The sequence below is a fragment of the Balaenoptera ricei genome, chromosome 6, assembly GCF_028023285.1.
Source record: "Balaenoptera ricei isolate mBalRic1 chromosome 6, mBalRic1.hap2, whole genome shotgun sequence".
In the NCBI taxonomy this organism is placed as follows: domain Eukaryota; kingdom Metazoa; phylum Chordata; class Mammalia; order Artiodactyla; family Balaenopteridae; genus Balaenoptera; species Balaenoptera ricei.
The window spans coordinates 11,479,579-11,501,945 of NC_082644.1; the positions used below are offsets into that span (position 1 = coordinate 11,479,579).

The window sequence follows — 22,367 nt, forward strand, 5'->3', positions numbered from 1 at the left end:
CGGCCTCTTTCTTCTTAATCCCTTTATAGTTTACCAGTTCTAAAGAAAACAAAAAAGAGGAAGAGTCATTGAATCACTGAATCACTCTTCTCTCCTCTTCAGCCTTCCACAGGGATAGCTCACTCATAAGGAGCTAAGCCCAAGCGTCTCACTCTCAGGAGTCAATAGCAGAGGATGCTGAGGAGTGAAGAAGATTGTCTTTGCTGTGAGATTTGCTAAGTACACTACATTTGCGTCACTGTGTTATTAAAATATTTCCGTCCCTGGTTGACCACCTTCAGCGCTGTTTGTCATCAGAGAATCTGGTCAGCCTCCTCTTTATTCATTTTATAATCTCTTGCCAGATTAAACTTTCTAAAAACTTAGACACTTTCTGTGACACCCTTCACCTTGTCTCTACAGTTAAACCCAAACTTCCTAAGCTGGCATTTAAGCATCTCTGATCTGAACACAGACTTTGTTTCCCTTCATGTATTTCATACTGCAGCCAAAGTAAATATTTGCTGTTTTCCTACTTTGTGCCTTTGCTTGTATTGTTCCCTCTGCCCTCAATGTTACACTCCTGCTCAGTCATCACATGTCTAGATTCGAGCTAAGGTTCAAGGGCTACGCTGTAGTTACAGTAATAGTAATAACAGCTGGCATTGAATGTTAATTACATGCCTGGCACTGTGCCAAGAACATTACAGATTGTTCATTTATCAACTCTACTGAATTAAGATATTACTTTCATTTTATAGATGAGGAGGCTGAATTTAAGAAATTAAGAATTAAGGAACTTAACCTCTCCCACGGAGCCTTTTCCTTCCTCCAGCTTTGAGTGACCACTGCCCTCTCTGAACTCCCTTAACTCTACCTGTATCTTTCCAACATCACTTGATGACTTCTAATTTTCATTGAAATTACTTATGTACTTATCTGCCTTCCTTTAATCTTCAAAGGCAGGATCCATTATCTGATCCATGTTTGTATCTCCCACAGTGCCTTGCACGTGGAGTTTTTTTTTTTTTGACTTAATTTTGAAAAAAATTTCAAACCTACAGAAAAGTTGCAAGAAAATTTAGAATCAACAGTTTTTCCGTATTTGTTTGCCTTCTCCCTGTAATTCACTCAATGGTTTTTTAGCTGAACCATTTGAAAGAAAATCACAGGCATCGTGACCATTCAGCATGTCCTAAGAAGTACATTGTCTTAAGTAACTGCATTACAGTGATCAAATTCAGGAAATTTCACATGGGTAGAATACTGTTATACAGAGTGCATGTGTAAGTTTTGTCAGTTGTCCCACTACCGTCACTTTATAGCATTTTTTTTTTTTTTTGATCCAGGATCATACATTCTATTCACTTGTCATGTATCGCTGGTCTCCTTTAATCTGGACACTTCTTTGTCTTTCAAGACGTTGACACTTTTAGAGTGGAGACCACTTTGGGTTGGTCCGATGCTTCCTGTTCAGTAGGACCACATTACGCATTTTGCGGCAGGAATACTGCGTAAGTGCAGTCTTGTGCATTACGGTCAGGAGGCACATGCTGCCAGTTTGCCTCATTTTTGGCGATGTTAACTGATCGCTTAGGTAAGGTCGTGTTCACCAGATTTCCCCAGTGTACGTGGTCATTTAATAAACATTGAAATGTATTGCCATCTAATTTGGAAGGGCCTTTGAGAGCACTGGACCAGTGATTAGACTGTGATTCTCAGAGCCGCCTGGGGGGCTGTCAGGGGTGGAGGGGAAACGCGAAGTGGGGGTGGTGGGGGGGGAGGAGTGAGCAGGACAGCTGGCACCCCTTTCCTCCGGAGCATCTCTGCTTTGATTACTTTGTTACGTTTTCTTTGGTAAAAGAGGTTCCACGGCTAAAGAAACAAAAACCAAAAAGCTCTACTAAACTGGTCCAGTTTCCTCATGTTTCAGATGAGATGCCAGGAGCCATGGGGATTTTCCCAAAGCGACACAGCTGGTTTGTGGTAGTGCAGGGTAGAATCCGGTGTCTCGAATCACTTTATCTTGCTGCTTAACCTTTATTAGATCAAGGGCTCCTTTGAGGATCTGAGGAAACCTGTTTGGTCCTTTTCTCTTTAAAAACACATACAATAAAATTTGCATTCAATTTTAGAGAGTCTCAAAGATCCCTGAAGCTGATCTCTTGACCCTGCTTTTCATCAGAATACTTTAGCTTGAATTGTTTGTCGGCTTTCCCATTTGCCTTTGTGGGTGGCTTCTTTTTAAAAAAAAAAGTATTTTGTGGTTTGAAACACTTGGTGGCTTGTTCATTCTCAGCCTTTTCCTTTGTTGGATTATGGTGACTTCATTGTGGGTGAGGGGACGCATTGCTCAGCGTCCTCCTGCCCGCATGTTGAGGACAGTCTCTCTTGGCAGGCTGCAAGATGAACAACGTCAACGTGGTCTATACCCCGTGGTCTAACCTGAAGAAAACGGCCGACATGGATGTGGGACAGATAGGCTTTCACAGGCAGAAGGACGTAAGTGTGAGCATCACAGGGTGGCAGAGCCCTGGCGCTGAGTGGGTGTCTGTCTCTGCTGTTGAGGGCTCAGCATGATGTCTCTTTCCTAAAGGGAATCAAGCTGGGTTGCTAAGCTGCTGGAAAGCCCTGCCCTGTCCTGGGGGGGGAAAAAAAAACATAAAGATGCAGTATTTTTTTTCCCTCCATCTCCCTCAAGGTGAAAATTGTGACAGTAGAGAAGAAAGTGAATGAGATCCTGAACCGATTGGAAAAGACCAAAATGGAGCGGTTCCCAGACCTAGAGGCAGAGAAAGAATGCAGAGACCGCGAAGAGAGGAATGAGAAGAAAGCCCAGATTCAGGAAATGAAAAGGAAAGAAAAAGAAGAGATGAAAAAGAAGAGGGAGATGGACGAACTTAGGTATGTTGGAGCTAAGGCACTGACGTTGACCTTGGAGAGTCTTCACTGCTGATTTAATTAGGGATTAACCCTTAAGAATGGTACAGTTGGCCCTGTGTATCCACGGATCCAGTCAACCATGGATCAAAAATGTTTGGGGGTGGAAGAAATTCCAGAAAGGTCCAAAAAGCAACACTTGAATTTCCCTTGTGCTGACAACTATTGACATAGCATTTACCTTTATGACTATTTACATAGCATTTACAGTGTGTCAGATAAGTAATCTACAGATGATTTAAAGTATATGGGAGGATGTATGTAGGTTATATGCAAATACTATGCCATTTTTATAAGGACTTGAGCATCTGCAGGTTTTGGTATCTGAGGGGGGTCCTGGAACCAATCCCCCATGGATTCCGAGGGACAAGAGTATTCTGGTAGATGAAGGGACATATAACAAGCTCCAAGCCTTAAATGAGTTAGAATAAGGCATTTATGCTAATGTGTTGGTCAGATGAATTGCCCTTTTATAGGGGCAGGATATGAGAGTGTAGGAAATGAAATAGCTAATTTTAATCTTAGATAAACCATTACAGGTTATCTTTAGAGTTTGGTTTGTAAACATCTTCAGGGAAAGAAGAGATACTATATTGAGTGTTTTACATTAGCTATGGTATTTGAATGAAATTGTCTCAGCTCTAAAGGCCAGTGCTAGTAACTCTTAAAAGCTGTTTTTAAAACCTCTTTTTTATAGATTTCGAAAGTTTAAAGTAATTAATGTGGAGAGGCCTGCTCCAAAACACAGCATTTTTAAACAATAAATAGTAGTTAAAACACGTCTTGCATCCTGAAATTCTAGTGTATAAGGCCATGAAAGTACTGATTATATTAGTTTTCTATTGTTACTATAACAAATTACCACAAATTTAGTGGCTTAAAATGACATAGATTTATCATCTTACAGTTCTTCATGTTAGAAGTTCAAAATAGTTCTCACTGGGCTAGAATCAAGGTGTCTGCGGGGCTGTGTTTCTTTCTGGAGCTCTAGGAGAGAATCTGTTTACCTTCCAGCTCCTAGAGGCCGCCCACACTCCTGGGCTTGTGACTCCTTGCTCATCTTCAAGGCCAGCAACAGTGCATCTCTCTGCCCCTTCATAGTCACAGCCCCCTCTCTGACCGCAGCCTTCTCTGCTTCTAAGGACTGATGTGATGACATTGGGCCCACCCAGATACCGCGTGATAATCTCCCCATCTAAGATCTTTTTTTTTTTTTAATTCTCATTTTATTTTAAAATGATAAAAATGTATTCAGTTTTGTAAATTGAACATCAAACCTCTTTTAAATTAAATTTAAATAAGTGAATCGGACACAAATGGAGAGAAATCACAGGAACTCCGTTAACAGAAAGGGAATGAATTCTGGAATCTATTGATTTTTAGAAAAATAGTGCCGAGTAGTAGCTGGACAGCATCCCGGGCACTTTCATTTCAGCATCTTCCCAGAAGTCCTTGCAAATGTCATTTGTCTCAGTGCTCGCAGGCTCACAAGAACTTCTAGAGATGAACTACTTTTCTCTTCCTGCCTGTATTACACAATGAACCATTGTACTTTCATCATCTTACCTTATCCACTCTCTTTTTCCATTCCTCATTATTATTCACCAAGTCAGATTCCATGCCTTTTCAGAGACTGCCAAGTTATCAGCTCCATTCTCACTGTGTCAAGCAGTCTTCATGACAATTTATAGTCTTCTCCTCTTTATTACAGCTCTAAATTTACATAGGGTGAAGTCTAAAGAAGATATGAGCTTTGTTTTTTGTATAGTTTTATGTTTTTGGGGTTTTTTTAACCTCTTTATTGGAGTATAATTGCTTTACAATGGTGTGTTAGTTTCTGCTTTATAACAAAGTGAATCAGCTATACATATACATATATCCCCATATCTCTTCCCTCTTGCGTCTCGCTCCCTCCCACCCTCCCTATCCCACCCCTCCCCATCTAAGATCTTTAATTAAAGTCCCTTCTGCCATGTGAGGTAGCATATTCGCAGGTTCTGGAGATTAGGACGTAGACATTTGGGTAAGATCATCATTCTGCCTACTATACTGACTCTCTATAGATGCATAGTACTATACCTGAAGGGGCCTCAGTTTTTCTTCGAGAAAGAAGGAAATTAATCCTGCCACTTCCAGTCACAGAATTCCTAGATTTTTTTCCACTATTTTCCATAGATTTCATTTGTGATAAGTATACCAAAAAACAAAAAGTTATTGATTCCTTTGGGAAGGGTATAGGATCAATGTGAGCTGTCTTGCCCTGTCCTGACCTAGTTTCCTTGGAATACCCTGGATTATTAGAAAGATCATTGGGCCAGAATGGAGGCTTTATGATCAAGCACTGGTATTTATTTGTTATCCATATGCACGCGTCCCTGTTGGGGGTTCTGCTAAAACAGGGTGAGTGACTTCATTTACAATACAGTATTCAAATGGAGAACTCCGGAAGTGTTACCCCAAGTTATAAGCTGCCAGCATGAGACAGACTGATGCAGAGATTTAAACGTTCAATTTGATGTAGAATTGTGAGTCCATTTTGTGTTGTGAGTGAAAGACAAATTACCAACACCATTACTTTTGAGAAATGTGTGGAATTTTGAGTGATACAGGATTTAGACTAGTTTATTCTTTTTGTTTTTAGTGTGGAGTGGAGAAAAAATTGAAAACATGCCTTTTTGTGCCTCTTAAAACTCTGCCGTAATGTTGTTTAGAGACATAATATTATATGCTAGAAATATAATGTCACTTAATTTACTTACAACATGTTTTTTTAGACTTGTAGGCTCTTTATTTTTTTATTTTTATTTTTTTAATATTTATTTATTTCGCTGCGTCGGATCTTAGTTGTGGCCCTCGGGATCTTTGTTGCAGCATGTGCGCTCTTAGCTGTGGCATGCATGTGGGATCTAGTTCCCCGACCAGGGATCCAACCCAGGCCCCCTGCACTGGGAGCGCAGCATCTTACCCACTGGACCGCCAGGGAAGTCCCTTACTCATAACATTCAATAAGAAAGATTAGCTAACATTTTTGGACACTTGTCATCTGCCCAACACTGTATTGTGCTTTACTGCATTATCTCATTTAATCCTAACAATAGCCATGTGAGGCAAATGTTTTTATCATCTGCATTTTGTAGAAGAGGAAACTGAGACTGAGGAGCAGTTAAGCAACTCGCTCAAAGGCACGTAGCTCGTCTCAGTCTGATTCTCAAGCTCACTCACACTGTTACCACTCTCTTCTGCCCTCTGTCCAGTCTATTCCGCAGCTTCTGTGAAACTCCAGCAAAAAGCTCTAAGCTTCGGACTTGTTCTATAACCTGTTTTTATACATTTGCAGTGCTAGCATCACTTTAATTGTCTGTCTTTGACTCTTCCACCCGAGGGATCAAATGCTATGCCTACAAAATCTTCTCATTCTGAAGTCTTTCACTTGCCTTTCTGACAAGGAAAATACCATTAAGTTTCACCAACAGTTGATTCTTTTGTTTGGACCATCTGGTAAGGAATGTCCAATTTAATTGCTGTGATAGCTGAAGGAAATTGACTTTCGAGTCTTCAGGGGATTCTACAGATAAACTGAGAAGATAGTCTCATCCTGGACACTATCCCCGGTGCTTCCAGATGATTTCAGGGAAGAAATCCTTAACAGCCTCACACCCAGAAGATATCCAGCTTCTTTCCAATTCTAAAGCCATTATTTAGACTCTAGACTCCTTTCTTCAACTTTCTGAACAGGAATGGCAGTAAGCTTTTCATTTCTAATTTCTACCAGGAGAAAAAAAATGGATGGAATTGTCATTGTATAGTCCAGGTTCTTTGAGCTCTAGTCAGGAGTATATCCATTAGCCTCGGGATCAGAACAGAACAAAGCCCACAACACAGAAGGCACCAACTTCCTTCTCAGATGAAAAGAGCAGGAAGCAGCCCCTGGAGACAGAACTCCATCTTGTTCTTGCAAATGAGTGCTTTACCCTTGTCCTCGGTGTGCAGAAATTCCAGTGATCTGATAATGTAGATAGGTCTACATAAAGATCATCCTTTTAGGTAGTTTTTTAAAGAAATATTTAGGTTGTTTGGGAGGACGCCAAAGTGTGGAGGCTAAATGGTAGCAGTATATTAACATCTTTTATTAACCATTTTATTCATTCACACAATAATGAAAAGTTCCCCTTATTTAGGCTTCACATATTAATTCTCACTTACCCATCTTGTTCGTTAGCTCTTTAGACAGCTTTTTAGCTCACACTTGCCCTGTCAGCCTAGGATCTCATGGGATTTTAGTTTAGAGAATCTTTGTGTAGGGTTAGGTGTAGGGAGGAAGCCTCACATGGCATGTTCTTTCCGTACCTGCTACGCTGTAAGCCATACATAGAGTAAGAGGATGTAGCAGAAGAGAGTCTACATAGGTTTTGAAAGTACAGGTGCTGTGGAAGAGTGTCCGTGTCTCCCTGCAGTGTGTCGTAGTTAGTTTCATCTCGGCAGTTGGATTCATGGTTACAGCCTGCTTACCTGCTGTGTTTATTTATTTTTTTAATACATCTTTATTGGAGTAAATTTGCTTCACAATGCTGTGCTAGTTTCTGTTGTACAGCAAAGTGAATCAGCTATATGTATACATATATCCCCATATCCCCTCCCGCTTGCGCCTCCCTCCCACCCTCCCTATCCCACCCCTCTAAGTCGTTGCAGAGCACCAAGCTGATCTCCCTGTGCTATGCATCTGCTTCCCACTAGCTATCTGTTTTACATTTGGTAAGTGTATATATGTCACTGCTACTCTCTCACTTCCTCCCAGCTTCCCCTTCCCTCCTGCGCCCTGCCCCCATATCCTCAAGTCCATTCCCTATGTCTGCATCTTTATTCCTGCCCTGCCACTAGGTTCATCAGTACCATTTTTTTTTTTTAGATTCCATATATATGCGCTAGCATACGGTATTTGTTTTTCTTTTTCTGACTTAATTCACTCTACATGACTGACTCTGGGTCTGTCCACCTCACTACAAATAACTCAATTTCGTTTCTTTTTATGGCTGAGTAATATTCCATTGTATATATGTGCCACATCTTTATCCATTCATCTGTCGATGGACATTTAGGTTGCTTCCATGTCCTGGCTATTGTAAATAGTGCTGCAATGAACATTGTGGTATATGTCTCTTTTCGAATTATGGTTTTCTCAGGGTATAATCTTGTATTCACTTACTTGACTTTTGTCATACTGTAACAAACATTTATTAACATCAAAATCAAGCTCACCATGTGAACATTGAAACCGGAAGAAATAAGCAAGTCAATAACAGATCAGAAAAGACCAAGGGTAGGGCCAAAGTTTACCTGAGATGGGGATATTTAAAAGTTGGGAGTCTCAAAGATCAGAATTGGAACCTGACGTTCAGGTGATTGAAGTCAGGAAAGTACAAGACCCAGGTAAGATGGCAAGTCACAGGTACGCATGTCGTACGTCTGAGAATTGGCATGAACTTGATTTGGGGGCAGAGATTACTTTAGCAAGGAGGTTAATGTGTGAAAGGTTATAGCTGATCAGTGGCAAAGCAGGAAATTCAAACTCAAGTCTGTAATTCTGAAGTCCACACTTCTACTGTTAGCTTGCTGCCTGTGAGGCAAAGAATGCCCAGGTTGGCAAGACCTGAGTCAAGGTGATTCAAAGGCAAATAAAAGAATGAAAAATTAGGTACATTAGAGAGTGACTTAAAAGGTTTTGTTTAGTCCAGAATTTCATGCTGTAAGTGCTAAGGAACCACTGTAGGTTTCCTGGGATATTAGGAAGAAGAAAACTTGTCGGAAGGGTTTATTGGCGACGTGTCAAGGAGGTAATGGTGAGACCAGTGATTGAAAGGATGGTATGGTCAGGTGTAGAAGTGGCTGCTTTCACTGTACCTCCTGTTGTTTCTCTCTCACGCACTACTGCTGCTGCCTTCCATAAATAATGCTGTGTTGTGCCATAGGTCTTTGTTTTAATGATAAACTCCTTCAAAGAGGCACTTCTGCATTCCTGTATCTCCTTGATTGTGACCCTGTGCTTTGCACATGCAGTGAGTGACTCGTCAGTACATTACGGATGAATAAGTAACTGAGATTAGCTTCCCTTGATACAGTGATGCTTGAGCTAAGATCCAAACTATTTGCTAGTTAAAAGGGCAGGGGCGGTGGAAAGAGTACCGGAAGCAGAAGGAACTGTCTGTGCAAAGACCACATCACAGGACTAAAAGCCGACCCAAACGTCTGGAGCAGCAGGGGTGAGGGAGCCCGGGGATCAAGGGCTAGTCCAGCAGGGCCTTGTTGGTCATGTGTGTCTTCAGGCTGAGGGTTTCGTGAGGTCACTGGAGAGTGTTAAGCCAGGGGTAGTGTGAAAAGGTTTGTGTTTTGGAAAGGTCCTGTGACTGACCTGATTGGAAAGGGCGCCAGGTAGGGGTGTGGCTAGGCCAGTAGCTGTCCACATGACAGAGTTAGTCGCTTGGGCTGTGGTGGTGATGTGGAGGTGGAGAGAACTGGACCAGTGAGAAATAGTTCCCTGGATAAAATTACAGGATTTGAAAATAGATTGGATTCAGAGGAGGGGCAGGGAAAAGAATGACTGCGGGGATTCTGGCTTGTGAAATGGAATGGATAGCGATGCTGTTCTTTGAGCTAGGAAATGCTGGAAAGGAACCAAACTGTTTTTGGTTGGGGGGAAGACCACGAGTTGTGTATGGACCTAGGAATCTGAAAGTATCTTTGAGGCATCCCCCGAAAAAGTCAGACAGGCAGTTGGATTAATGGGATGGAGCTCAGAGGAGGCGTGTGGCCTAAAGAAGGGTAATTTGTGTGTTGCTTTCATATGAGTGGGAATTCGGACCCTGTGGTTCCTGAACCTGGCTCGTAGATGCCCGCAGCTGGGCGCTTGAAGATATTTTAATCTTCACAGGTGATTTTAAGATACAGCTGGAAGTGAGGTTCTCTGCTCTTAACTACTTCTTTATCAGCATGGCTTTCTTTTTCTGCTCATGCAGCTTATTGATCCTATCTGTCCATTTATACCTTATCGATGCCACTGACTCTTACAAGCATGATTGCTGTCTCTCTCTGCGTGTCTCTCAGCTCATTGTCTCTGTCTGTGACAAGTCTCCTTCCCTCTGGTCCTCATTTTCCAGTTTCTACAGTTCATATTTACTTGTTTGTCCCGCCATCGCTTCAAGTGTGACATTGTCCTAAACCAAGTACATCTTCTTTGCAACATTTTCCCATTTCTCTCAGTTGTAACATTATTTCCTTCAGATCACCCATGCTAGAAACCTTGGTGCCATTGTTGATTCCTCTCAGATTTATCCCTTCTTACCAGCACAGCCGTTAACCCCTTGCGTTCATGCCCTCGAGGTGGGATATTGCGGTGGACTGGAGCACGATGGCCTGAGTATAAGCTTGGGAGTCAGATCTGGGTTCAAAACCTCTCTCCCCACTTCTTCGCTGTGACACCTTGGACAGCTTCTGTAACTCCTGTGTGTACAGTGGGCCTGCTGCTATCCCTTGCCTTATGAGGTGGTTGTGGGGATGAGCAGTAATTTATGAAGCACATAGTACAGGTCCTAGCAAGTAAAGGGTCCTTGGTAAATGGTAAGTACCGTTGTCATTAACTGGTCTCCTTGCCTTAATTGCCCTTCTCCCTCTCTTCTCTCTGCTACAGATTACTCTATTTTTTTAAATTTATGTTTTAAAAATATATTTATTTATTTATTTGGTTGCACCGGGTCTTAGTTGTGGCAGGCAGACTACTTAGTTGCGGCAGGTGGGCTCCTTAGTTGCGGCACACGAGCTCCTTAGTTGCGGCTCACGGGCTCCTTAGTTGTGGCTTGCCGGCTCCTCAGTGGTAGCTCGCCGGCTCCTTAGTTGTGGCATGCAAACTCTTAGCTGCGGCATGCATGTGGGATCTAGTTCCCTGACCAGGGGTCGAACCCGGGCCCCCTGCATTGGGGGTGCGGAGTCTTAACCACTGCACCACCAGGGAAGTCCCCGGATTACACTTTTTAAAACACTGGTATTACGTGGTCTTAACTTTCCTTTGTCTCTTTATGTATTTTTACTAGAACTTTTTATGTAGCCACTACTGAATAGGTCTTATTTCCTTTCCTGATAAGCTTTTTGGGGTTAGGCTTTGTCTTATTCATCATTTTCTCGTTTCTTCCCATTCCGTTTTCTCCCCAGGCTTAGCGCAGGGTCTTATACATCATGGATATTTAATAAATACTTGTCGAGTCTCATCTCTTCACTCCACCGTGTACTGCGGCTTCCTGCTGGTCACACTGCTGTGACTCACAGGGTTAGGACAAGGTAACTTAGCCCCACACATCCGGCCTGATTTCCCACTACTTTGCTTTCAGACTCCACCTGAGTTGGTTTGAAATGTCATTGTAAGTACCATCTCTTTGCCTTTGCTCATGCTGATCTCTGCATCTGCCCTCCTCAGTCATCCTCCCTACTTGTCAGGCTCAGTTTGGGTTACACGTCACCTGAGAAGAGTACGCCGACAGTCCTTTCCACACTAATGTGTTTCTTCTTTTGAATTCCTGTAGATCTATAGTCTGAACAGTGTACTTCAGCTCTGAATCATGTCTGCTCTTGACTATAAATGAAGTTCCTCATCTGAATAATGCCACCACCTCACTGTTATTGTGGAAGTGACATGATATGAGTGAGCAAGCGTGTTTGTAAACTATAAAGTGTAGTGCACATGTTATTTATTGTCAGAGATATTTATCCTTTATATGTTGCAATCTCCTTGAGCTCAGCAGGGATTATATTTTCTTCGAAAGGCCCTCAGCATTGCTAGATACCTGGTAAAGGTTCATGAGATACTTGGCAGCCAAATAACCTTACTTTAAATGTGTCTTTTCTTCTAGGAGCTACTCGTCACTAATGAAAGTTGAGAATATGTCTTCAAATCAGGTATGTTCAAGTTCTTTGCTCTAATGTTGTGCCTTGAAATAATTCACTAAGTTTTTAATGACTGAGTTTCTGGCCAGTGTTGGTTCACATCTCGCAGATGGCTTGACGTGGTTTGGCAACAGTCCTACACTCAGGTGGATTCCATTAGACATTGACCCACCCCCCCCCCCCCTTCCCTGCGGACTTTGTCTTGTGTTTGTTTTTAAGTAGGTCACCTCGTGGAAAGAGATTGTTACACCTTGTCTGTTGTGAAGTGCAGGTCTGTTAGTATTTATAGGACTTTCCGATTCCCCATTCCCCTCTTTTCCAGTTGCAGGCATGCAAAAGTGCCTTTATCTATTACTGTTCTATGTTAATGTGACCGTAGATTCTATATTGTAATTGAGCGAGGACAAAATTATCACCTTCAGTTAAATGAAACAAAAGATCTTATTTGTAGACTAAACAGCAGCATTGGTTGTCTTCATGTTCCTCAGGACCTACGGTAAAGGGGAACGGTGATCCACGTTATAGCGCGGAAAGGATCGTCTTAGCATCAGCACTTGGTTATTTGATTGGAACTGTGGCAGGGACTTAGTGTCCACAAGTGCTGTCTTTCCCAAAATTTATTTTGAAGTGTCTGGAGATAGTACAATTTAGCTATTATTAAACAGTCTTTGCGGAAAATTGAAATTAGGTGGATATATTTGCTATGTTGAATGTTTATAGTATAGTGTATGATGCTTTAGATCTGTGTTGTCCAGTGCACTGGGCACTCATTGCTTGTGGCTATTTAAATTACATTTAATTTGATTTAATTTAAAAATTCAGTTTCTCAGTCACACTAGCCATGTGTGGCTAGTGGCTATGATATTGGACAGTGTAGAAATAGAACATTTCCGTCACAGCAAAAAATAGTATTAAACAAAACTGCTCTAGATGCTTGGAAATAACAGAATTTAAGGTCCCTTAAGGGTCACCTAGCCAAACCCCATATTCAGTGCATGAATTATAATTGTTAATAGGATTTTACACCTTGTTCATATCTATATGTCCTTCTAAAAATGGATAAGAACAATATTTGTACTCCTGTCTCTTTGAAAAACTAAATTTATGAGGCTCCTTTATGAGTCAGAAACGTATCTTCATAATTTATTCCTGAAAAATTCCAGAGTAGCATTATGTAATTAAATAGAACCTTGAATTTGAAGTTTAGACACTTAAATTGTCGTTTACTGATTGGATAAGACTAATAAAGTTATTTAACCTCTCAGAAGGAGTATTTATCAGCAATAAAAGGAGACATATTACTTCTGAGGCTGTTCTGAAATTTAAACAAGGTCATGTGTGTGAAAGTTCTTCTTTGACTTAGACACTCAGTATAAACGGTCATTACTATTTCTTATCCTTCTAGTCCTTAGTTGTTATTTACACACAGAGTATCAGTGTCAAAAGAGGAGATGTATTTAATCCCTTCTGGAAACTATTCTTAGAAAACAGTTTAACAGTTGAGCAGAAGTCTTTAACATAACCCAAATCTAATGTCTTTGTTGTGGTTGTTGTTGCTATTGAAGTTTCCTGTTATTTAGAGACAACTTTTCAGCAGAAATCTGGCATGTATATTATGTTATGACCTTAGGCATTTTCATCATAGATTTTCAAATTTTGAATGTTGTTTTGGAATTAAGAAATAAACGCGCGCACACACACACACACACACGCACACACACACACACACACACACACACACACAGGAATATACATATGTATACAAACACCAGCATATAGCTACGGATGTTAAAAGTTCCAGGATTAGGAAGTCAGATTTGTAGACCAAAGGATTATTAACCTTCTGCCTTTCCTCTCTCCCCCATTGCTGCAACCTCTGTTCCTGAGGCCCAGGTTGGAATCGGGTTCAAATTTCTGAGGAAGTTTTGCATTAGGTGTTTCCATTCTCTCTCTCTCACACAGTGGTAGGACTCACACAGCTTTTCCTCATACATCGAAAGAATGGGCTTTCATTCTCCTTGTAACTGTCTTCTGTTAAGGGGACGCAGACCTTTTTTTGATCCACTTTGGCAGCATGATCAGTTGATTTTCAGTCAAAGGCTGGTGTTTACATAAGATATGACTTAATTTTTAATTTAGCTTATATAAGCTCATCAGGAAAAATATTAGTCTTCCGCTCTGAGGTTGGTTTTAATTTTGAGTTTTTGCTCTCCTGTGTAGAATAATTCTCTTCAATCTATAATTTCTTTCTAATCTTTCTAAATTAGGCATCAGGAACCATCAGCAGTTACTTTTGACATTTTATTTGCTTATCACTTTTTAAGTGGATGACAAGAAACCTATTTTGCTACGCTGAAAAACATATTGACTCTTTTTTTTTAAAGATGAGTGTTTTATTTATTTTTTTTTAAATAAATTTATTTATTTATTTATTTATTTTTGGCTGTGTTGGGTCTTCATTTCTGTGCAAGGGCTTTCTCCAGTTGCGGCGAGCGGGGGCCACTCTTCATCACGGTGCGCGGGCCTCTCACTGTCGCGGCCTCTCTTGTTGCGGAGCACAGGCTCCAGACGCGCAGGCTCAGCAGTTGTGGCTCACAGGCTTAGTTGCTCCATGGCATGTGGGATCTTCCCAGACCAGGGCTCGAACCCGTGTCCCCTGCATTGGCAGGCAGATTCTTAACCACTGCGCCACCAGGGAAGCCCAACATATTGACTCTTAAAGGGAATCTAAAATACAAAAATTGTCCAAATCAAGTCTTGGATCACAGCTATATATTTCAAAGTTACTTTAATCCCAAAACACAGATCCTCAGACACATGGGAGCTCTGCAGATCTAACGCACAGCCTTTATAGGGAGTAATTCACTTGGATTGGCCCTGAGCCACATTATCTTAGTGAGTTTTGGGGACACAAACACCCTCAGTGTTTGGCATCTAAAGCTGACCTTCAGAGTTGCAGGCTGACTCTTTCAACATCCCTAATGCTGTTATTTCAGTTTAGAACTTTCGGGCAGTCAGAGTTCTGGTGCGTGGATAGACTACAAACATTAGTTTTCTTTTTGTACAGTTATCCAAGGCATTTTTACTGTGGCCTCAGTTTGTTGTGCTAATTGAAGAGAAGCACAGAGACGCCTGCTGAATGAAACTAGAGATCAAACCAGACTTCACAGAAATCACTGTTTTCTACCTGTTCCTCCTATTTCCCTGCCCATCTTTAATACGAGTTATTAAGGAGAAAAGCATATAGCATACCTATAAGCGTAAGTCCTCTCCCTCTCTAACAAGTCAGGTATATAAGCAGCGGGAAAGAGAGAGAAGTCAAAACAGTGTTGTGTTCAAGTTATGACATTTTCAAGCAGATGTCCCAGAACTCACATTATTAGTGAACGTTGGCATCCAGAGCAGTTTTCTTAGGATGTGCAGTAGCTCAGAAAGGAGTTTGGGGCTCTACTTTTGTACTTGATCTTCAGGACTTGTTTACACTGTATACCACCATCATGTAAGATTTTTTTCATCAAAAGCTTGGCAAGCCAGCTAACTTGATAACTAGCCTGTAGTTTCCTGGTGACTTTTTCAGTTTAAAAAAAAAAAAAAGAAAAGAAGCCATCTTGTGAAGTAACAAATACGTGATAACCCTGAGGCTCAAAGTAATGGAATTTAGGTCAAAAATATTTTTGCATATTTGCAGCTTTGTTGGCATTAAAACATTGAGGCAGTATTTGTTTGGTTTCATTTTATGGTATATTTGTTGAAGGAAGAGTTACACTTTCTTTCGGTCACTCTTGCTACATCCTATACTAAGTCACTGGGCCTTACTTCATAATTTGGGAATCATTGGTCTCTTATTGCTGGGCAATCCAGGCCATGTAATGACACCTTAGAGAATATAGCCGCTAATCTAGCTATTCTAAACAACTAGCAATTAAAGACAGAGAAGAAATCAGTGAATTTAATTATTTTACTTTTTACTCTGAATTCTGCAGTTCGGCATAAGGAGGCTTGTTACTTAATACTAACTGTAAATTTTTTAAATCAAGTTATTTATTTCGAAGGCTTTTATGGTTTCACTGTTTTGTTTCCTACAGGACGGCAATGATTCAGATGAATTCATGTGAATGGAGAAAAAGACCTTTTAAAGATGTGAATTTAGGGACAGTTGCAGAAGTTTTGATTTCATCTGTGTTCTGAGTCATAAACAACAACCAACCAAAATAATATTCTACAAATATTACCAACTTTGGAGTTAAAAAAAATTGTTCCCTTTTCTGCTCTCAGAAAAGGAGCAGATAAATACACACCACACACACACACACACACACACACACACACACACACACACACAATATAGTTGGACTTGAAGACAGCATATAACTTTAGGAAAGTGAAAATGTTTTTGCCAGAGCATGTCCTGGTACCTCATGAAGGTTGGCTGCCCTTGTTCTTGGAATGTTCCCCTCACCCTTGATTTCCTGATTAGGAAAAAAAAAAAGCATGGGTTTTGAAGGTGATAGTGATATTTTCAGAAGGTTGCTGGCTTCAATGGTCATGTCCCATTGTGCCATCTGAGTCTGTTAGCAGAGCTGCCCTCAGCTCTCAGCTTGTCCAAGCTTCCATGTGCTACATCCTTCCTTTTCCCATTGAGAGCCTCCATCCAGGTACCATCAGACTTAAATAAATAGTCGGTGTTAATCAAGGTTGGGCCTTATGGCAGTTTTTACCTGAGCACCAAGTAACCCCAGCTGCGTATATTAAACTCCAGGCTCCAGAGTCATTTCTCAGCACTGAGGGGAGAAATAGGAAGGGATGCTCTGTGAATTATTTTGAAGATGTAGGTTACCTGATTTTTGTCTTGGGATGTAGCATAAAGCACAAGTCTACTTGGCAGTTATGGTTTTAGAAAGAATTAAGCATTTCACTAACCAGCCAAGTAGTTTATTTACCTTGAAATAATATTTATTTTGAGTTAGAACCCCAGAGTTGAGATTTCTCAATTGTAGACTCAGTAACTTAATATGTAGCAGTCCTACCCATCTGCACCACCTACCCTCCAGGATAATTCTGAATAGAAGATATATTGTTATTACAGCCTGCAAGGCAACCCGTGTGGCAAGAGACAAGACAAGACAATGAAAGGGGAAGGCACAAAGCCTGCAGATCAGAAGGCATGCAGATGCACATTTTAACCACACGCAGAGTCTGCAGCTGTATTCTAACCCAGCAAAAATATGTCCTCCAACAGATATTCCACCTGTAACAGCACTTTGGAGTGGCGGGTAAAACCACAAGACTTCAAGGTTTCTGTTTATCCCAAGTTGGTGTATGGGGTTGAACTGGAAGATTTCCTGAGACATAACTCGGCCAAATTGTGAGAAGGGGTGTGGGAGATGACTCCAGAAATTTGTGATTGTGTGTGTATATATGTCCAGTCATTTTCAGCCTGGAGTTGTGAGTTGGAAATGTAATAATAAAGACTCATTTTTTTATTTGGGAGGACACTGATATATAAATTCTTAGAATTAGCTTGTTATTTCCTTCCCCAAACTAGTTTTGAGGGTGATCGGGCTGTGAAAACCTCATCTATTATATAGGCTTAAACTGGCAGGTTCTATGGGGTAATCTTCCCGCCTCACTGATAAATGTGTCTCTCCCCCAGATGCCCACTGGGTCAGAGTGGATGACCTTTCTCAGACACACTCTGGATTGAGTGTAAATTAGTAACCGTGCTTCTTCAATCAGGTGGCCCTCCTGCCTGGTTACTGTAGGCAAACTGCTGCGAATGTCTAAAATGGGGAGACTTTGCTTCTAACATCGCCTTTGTCACCTCAGCTCTCTGCTGCTTAAGAAGGACTCCTCTCTACTGCACATTATAACATATACAATACAGGGAGAGCTTTTGAAGAATACATCTATTTTTACTTTAGTGTGGGAGATCCTGGGGTCCACATCGTACACACGTCCTCTCAGCTGACACTGGTTTCAAATGTCAGGGCCTCTCTTCTGAATCCCCGGCGCTCAAACCTTTCTAGCCGCTCTGTGGTGGTCTCCTCCTACCTCTGCCTGTGCGATGGGTAGGTTTTTTTCCCCAGCTCCCGCGGTCCCAGAGGAAGCATCGTCCTTTTCTTTTGAGGACATTGGTTCAGTGCCAACAGGTCAAACTGTCGGCACTGAAGTCATCTCATTTCTTGCTATTGGCATGTTTCCTCAGCTTTCTGTAGGAAAATTCCAAATTGTTGGCAGTTTTATGAGCTGTGTCCTTGATCAAATCATGCATAAAGAGGATTTCTCTTTCCAGCTCTGCCTTCGGTTTCCCCACTCTGATCTGCATGCAGGTGAGGTTCACATTATCATTTAATTTACTTCACAAACTCTGTTGTATTCCTGTAGCTTGAGAATTTATTTCTTATCCACCTTTGTTGACGTAGGGTCATGATCTTTGGGCAAGGGAAGTTTGTCACAGTGCTTGTGGTGGAACAGACTAGGATGTTTACCAAAATACGGATGGTTTTGACCTTAGCAAAGTAGGCACTAAGCTGTAGTTGAACCCCTTCAGTATCTCTTTGTTGTGCTGTTTTTAACATTTTCTGAAGCCCAGATTTTGGTGAACCTTTTAACTCTTCAGTGCCAGTGGTTTCCCCCACTTGGGAAGGAAGGTATGAGCCACACATACAGCAAGATTAGAGAAGGAGAGTTCAGCTCTAGCCTCTTGTTTAAGAGCGAAGCTCCTCTTCCCACATTTGCATCCCTCAGAGACGGGAAGCTCTCGTCTTCCAAGCTGGAACAGGTTATGGGAAAAACTGAGCAGGATGGAGAAATGGAACACTTTCCAGTTTTTCCCGAGCTGTGGTATTGAAGCCGCTTTTCTCTGATTTGAAGTACAGCATTGTGAATAATGAATCCCACACTCAGAATGATCATAGTAGAGTGGGCAACCTTTGGATTTTAAAGTAGACTGTGAAAATATCCAGCTGTACTCAAAAGTGTAAAATTAGAAACTTAAATTCCAAGCTAAATGTCCGTCTTGACCCATCTGACTCCAGCAAGTATGTGACAGCTGGGAAATGAGGACAGCACGGCTGATGCTTCAGCAGGCTCACGTTCAAGTTGGACTTCGTGAGAGCTCTTCTCTGCCAGGTGCACGTGGGCCCAGCACAGGGCAAGAGACTCGGGTGCGTTATATCATTTCACAAACGAAATGGATGATGCCAGTCACGTATTCATCATGTTCTGGATGAATGATATGTAAAATAGAATAAAAGCTGATAGTTTGAGAAGAACCAAGTGTGTGTGTGGGATTTCACTTTTACTTTTCTCCTCCATGACACAGTCTCACTGATGGGATGTGTAATTATTTTAGGCAAGTAGGAAGAAGGAGGTTCTTGGCTACCTGAGATGATGCCCTTCGAACAGTCAGTTTTGCCCTTTAGCAGGAAGAAGAGAGCAAATTAGAGTAAAGGGAAGATGCCCCAAGAATTCCAGGAAGAGAACTGAAGAACTCGGAGCCTGAGGGCCGTGATCTTTGAGCCCTAGAATTTGATGTCTACAACTCATTCCCCGCCCCCCTAGAGTTCCTAGGGGTCTGCCTGAGACCCTGACCCTGGAATGAGGTGCAAAACATGCAGACTTGCTGGAATGGTATCACTGATGAATGTCGTATCTCTGGGCCAGTGTTCTGTTTATACAGTCACCCCTTCTGTGGCAGTGCTTATTCTAACGTTACCCAGTGTGTTGGCAGGAGGTATCAGGATAGAAGGAACCACAGAAACAGTCAGGCTTCGCTCCCAGCTATAAAAAGCATGTTTGACTTCTTAAATGTTTATTAGAGGATGCTGGGTTCTGTTTGTCACTAGTCAAGGCAATACCTGTGCCCTTTTGATTTTAACTGCCTTAGCTACTTGACTCCTGGGGTTTAAGGTTTTGAGTAAATCAACCTATCTGGGGAATGTAGGTTGAAACCAGACTTTTCATATAGAAAAATGTAGAGATCCGTGTATATTCTTGGTGGACTCAGGAGTACACTGAAAATACAAATAGCTATCTAACGCCATGTGTTAACCATGGCTTACCATTAGAATATACGTACCTCCATTTTCTCACAATTGATTGCTTTGTTTTGTCTTGCTGATTTCATGGTGTCAATTATTGGAGGAACTCCAAGCTCTCCACCTTAGTGGTTATGACTGCAGTTCTGTACTGTGCCAGATGAAATAAGAAACAGGTCTCTGTGTTGGCATGCGCCAGTGGGCTCTGACTAGGCATTTTCTGCTTCTGTTGACAGCCAAGGAACAGAGGCCAGGGGAAATGAACGCTCACCCTAGAATCCCATGTAGCTTTTGCTAGTTCCCAGCCCTGGTGAGTGGGAGTCAGTGTTAAAGGCTAAAATAAAAAGGAATTCTCCAAAGTCAGTATTGTTTTTCAATCCCACATCAACCCCATCCTGTAACCACTGCATTAAAGATATAAGATTAATGGCCTGACATTTCACATCCTGCCTAGATGGAGGCTTAGCTGCCTGCGTTCTTGCTGGTATTTTGGTTTCTGCCTCAGCAGTTTGCCTTGTAGAGAGAAGGTCAACATTTGCTTATGATTTCTGGGATATGCTTATGAGAACGGGATCTTCCAGGTGTTGAGGGCTATTCTGTGGCTCTTGAACTGTTTTAGCTCTTAGTCAGATTCAGGGTCAACAGGTTAAAATTGCAGATTGAGAAATGTAAAGAGAAAAATACAGTTAGAGGCAATGGCCTTTTATCCGTCTCAGCCTTGCCAGAATTATCTTCAATTGTGAAGCCCCTCGCTTCGTTATAATAATCCCTTCAAAACTCTGAAATTTTTGTTCTTTGGTTAATGTACTCTGCACCCAATGAGGCTTACATAACTTATTTCCAAACTAGAATTGCTTTAAGAAGAGTCTTAGGAAAAGGATGGAAGGTCTGAAATAGTCAAGGCTTAAATTTAGTCACAGGAAAAGCTGTACTGGTGCCTATGGTTGGAAAATGTTTACTTTTTCAATAAGAAGGGAGAGGGCAACCTGTGTTCCTGCCCGCCTCCCGCCCCTCGGCGATGCCCCTCGAGGTCCTGCTCCTGCCGTGGCGGAAAGCGTTCCGCTGCCATGTTTAAGTCCAGTGATCGATTAGGGCTTTATTGTCGTTAGGGCTTTATTGTCGTTAAGACCTTGGTGAACAGGACAATACACTGATTACCAGGACTTTTTTTCTCCCTCACATCTGTCCAGACAACTGCTCGTATATCAGGGATTAAAGAGGATAAAGGAAACACACAAACCTTCCCTCACTCCAGCATGTCGACTCCTCCCTCCAAGCACCAGTGAACTCCGCTGGATCTCCGGGGATTCTGAGTTGGGAAGAATGTTTAAAATATTTCCCTTTATATGATTAGAAATTCAGCGTTTAAAAGGTAGAAAAGGGCACAGGTATTTTAGGGCAGTGAAACTACTCTGGATGATACTCTGATGGTGGATACATGTCATTATACGTTTGTCCAAACTCATAGAATGTCCAACACCTAGTGAACCCAACTGCAAACTGTGGACTCTGGGTGATAATGACGCGTCATGTAGGTTCATCAGCTGTAATGGACGTACCATTCGTGAGGGATGTTGATGGTGGGGAGGCTGTGTGCATGTGAGGGGGGCAGGGGGTACGTGGGAACTCTCTGTACCTTCCACTCAGTTTTGCAGTGAACCTAACACTGTTCTAAAAAATAAAGTCTACTTAAAAGAAAATAGGGGTAGAGTGATAAATGTTCCCAGTTCCCCTTCTTGGAGGCTACCAGTAGCACCAGTTTTTTATTAAAGGCAGGATGTCTAGATCTGGACTCAGCTGAGCTCGGGGATTCGGCCTGCTTCTCAGCCCGGATGTACCAGCGGCTCAGCGAAGGGGGAGTATGGGGGGACTGCTCTATGCTTTTGCCTCCTGGGGCATTGAATCCAAGAGAAAATGCCCAGCCCCTTCCCAGAGTCACCCCTCGCTGGGGCTTAGGGGAAGGTCAGGAGTTCAGAAATGGAGAGGAACGAGAGGACGAGTGGTGTCTTGGTGTCCCCATCCACGAAACAACCTCTGCCTGGACACGGAGGTACAGGGCGGGTTCTCTCTCAGTAAACTCCCGAGTTCCAATTAAAATCTGAGCGCAGTGGAGAACGAACAAAGGAAAAGGAAGAAAACTGCTTACTTTCATCTCAGTTTGTGCTTGGGGGTGGGGAGGGGGTTGGAGCAGGACTGGCCTCAGGCAACTCGGGATGTCAGCACCCCCGCCCCCCTTGGGTTCTGTCTCCCGCCCCCAGCTTGCTACCTTAGCTACCCTGCATCCCATCGCCTCTTCTTACTATGGCGGAAAGGACGGGAGAGAAGATGTAGTGTGGGTGAGGATATGCCCGGTATCGTGAAGGAGAGGGAGCCGTACACCATTTTCACCCTAGATTTTACCTTTAGGAGTGTGCATTTTAGGATGTAACTCAGCTCCTTTACTATGTGACTTAACGACAAGTCAGTTGTCCCCTCTGGGCC

General features: G+C 42.1%; 1 protein-coding gene across 4 annotated transcripts in view; it reads left to right on the top strand.

The window, feature by feature from the left end:
• CCDC25 (coiled-coil domain containing 25) overlaps window positions 1-19,121 on the top strand; it is a 40,085-nt gene extending 20,964 nt beyond the window's left edge. For 2 of the 4 annotated variants that reach the window (XM_059926840.1, XM_059926841.1), the window contains 4 exons: window positions 2,378-2,481; window positions 2,681-2,883; window positions 11,814-11,859; window positions 15,933-19,121. In XM_059926840.1, coding sequence (XP_059782823.1) covers window positions 2,378-2,481; window positions 2,681-2,883; window positions 11,814-11,859; window positions 15,933-15,962 — 383 coding nt within the window. In that variant the 3' untranslated portion in view covers window positions 15,963-19,121. Of the gene's footprint in view, window positions 1-102; window positions 206-2,377; window positions 2,482-2,680; window positions 2,884-11,813; window positions 11,860-15,932 lie in introns of those variants that run through there. The other 2 variants (XR_009503962.1, XR_009503963.1) reach the window with 2 other exon arrangements.
• Window positions 19,122-22,367: the final 3,246 nt, after the last annotated feature.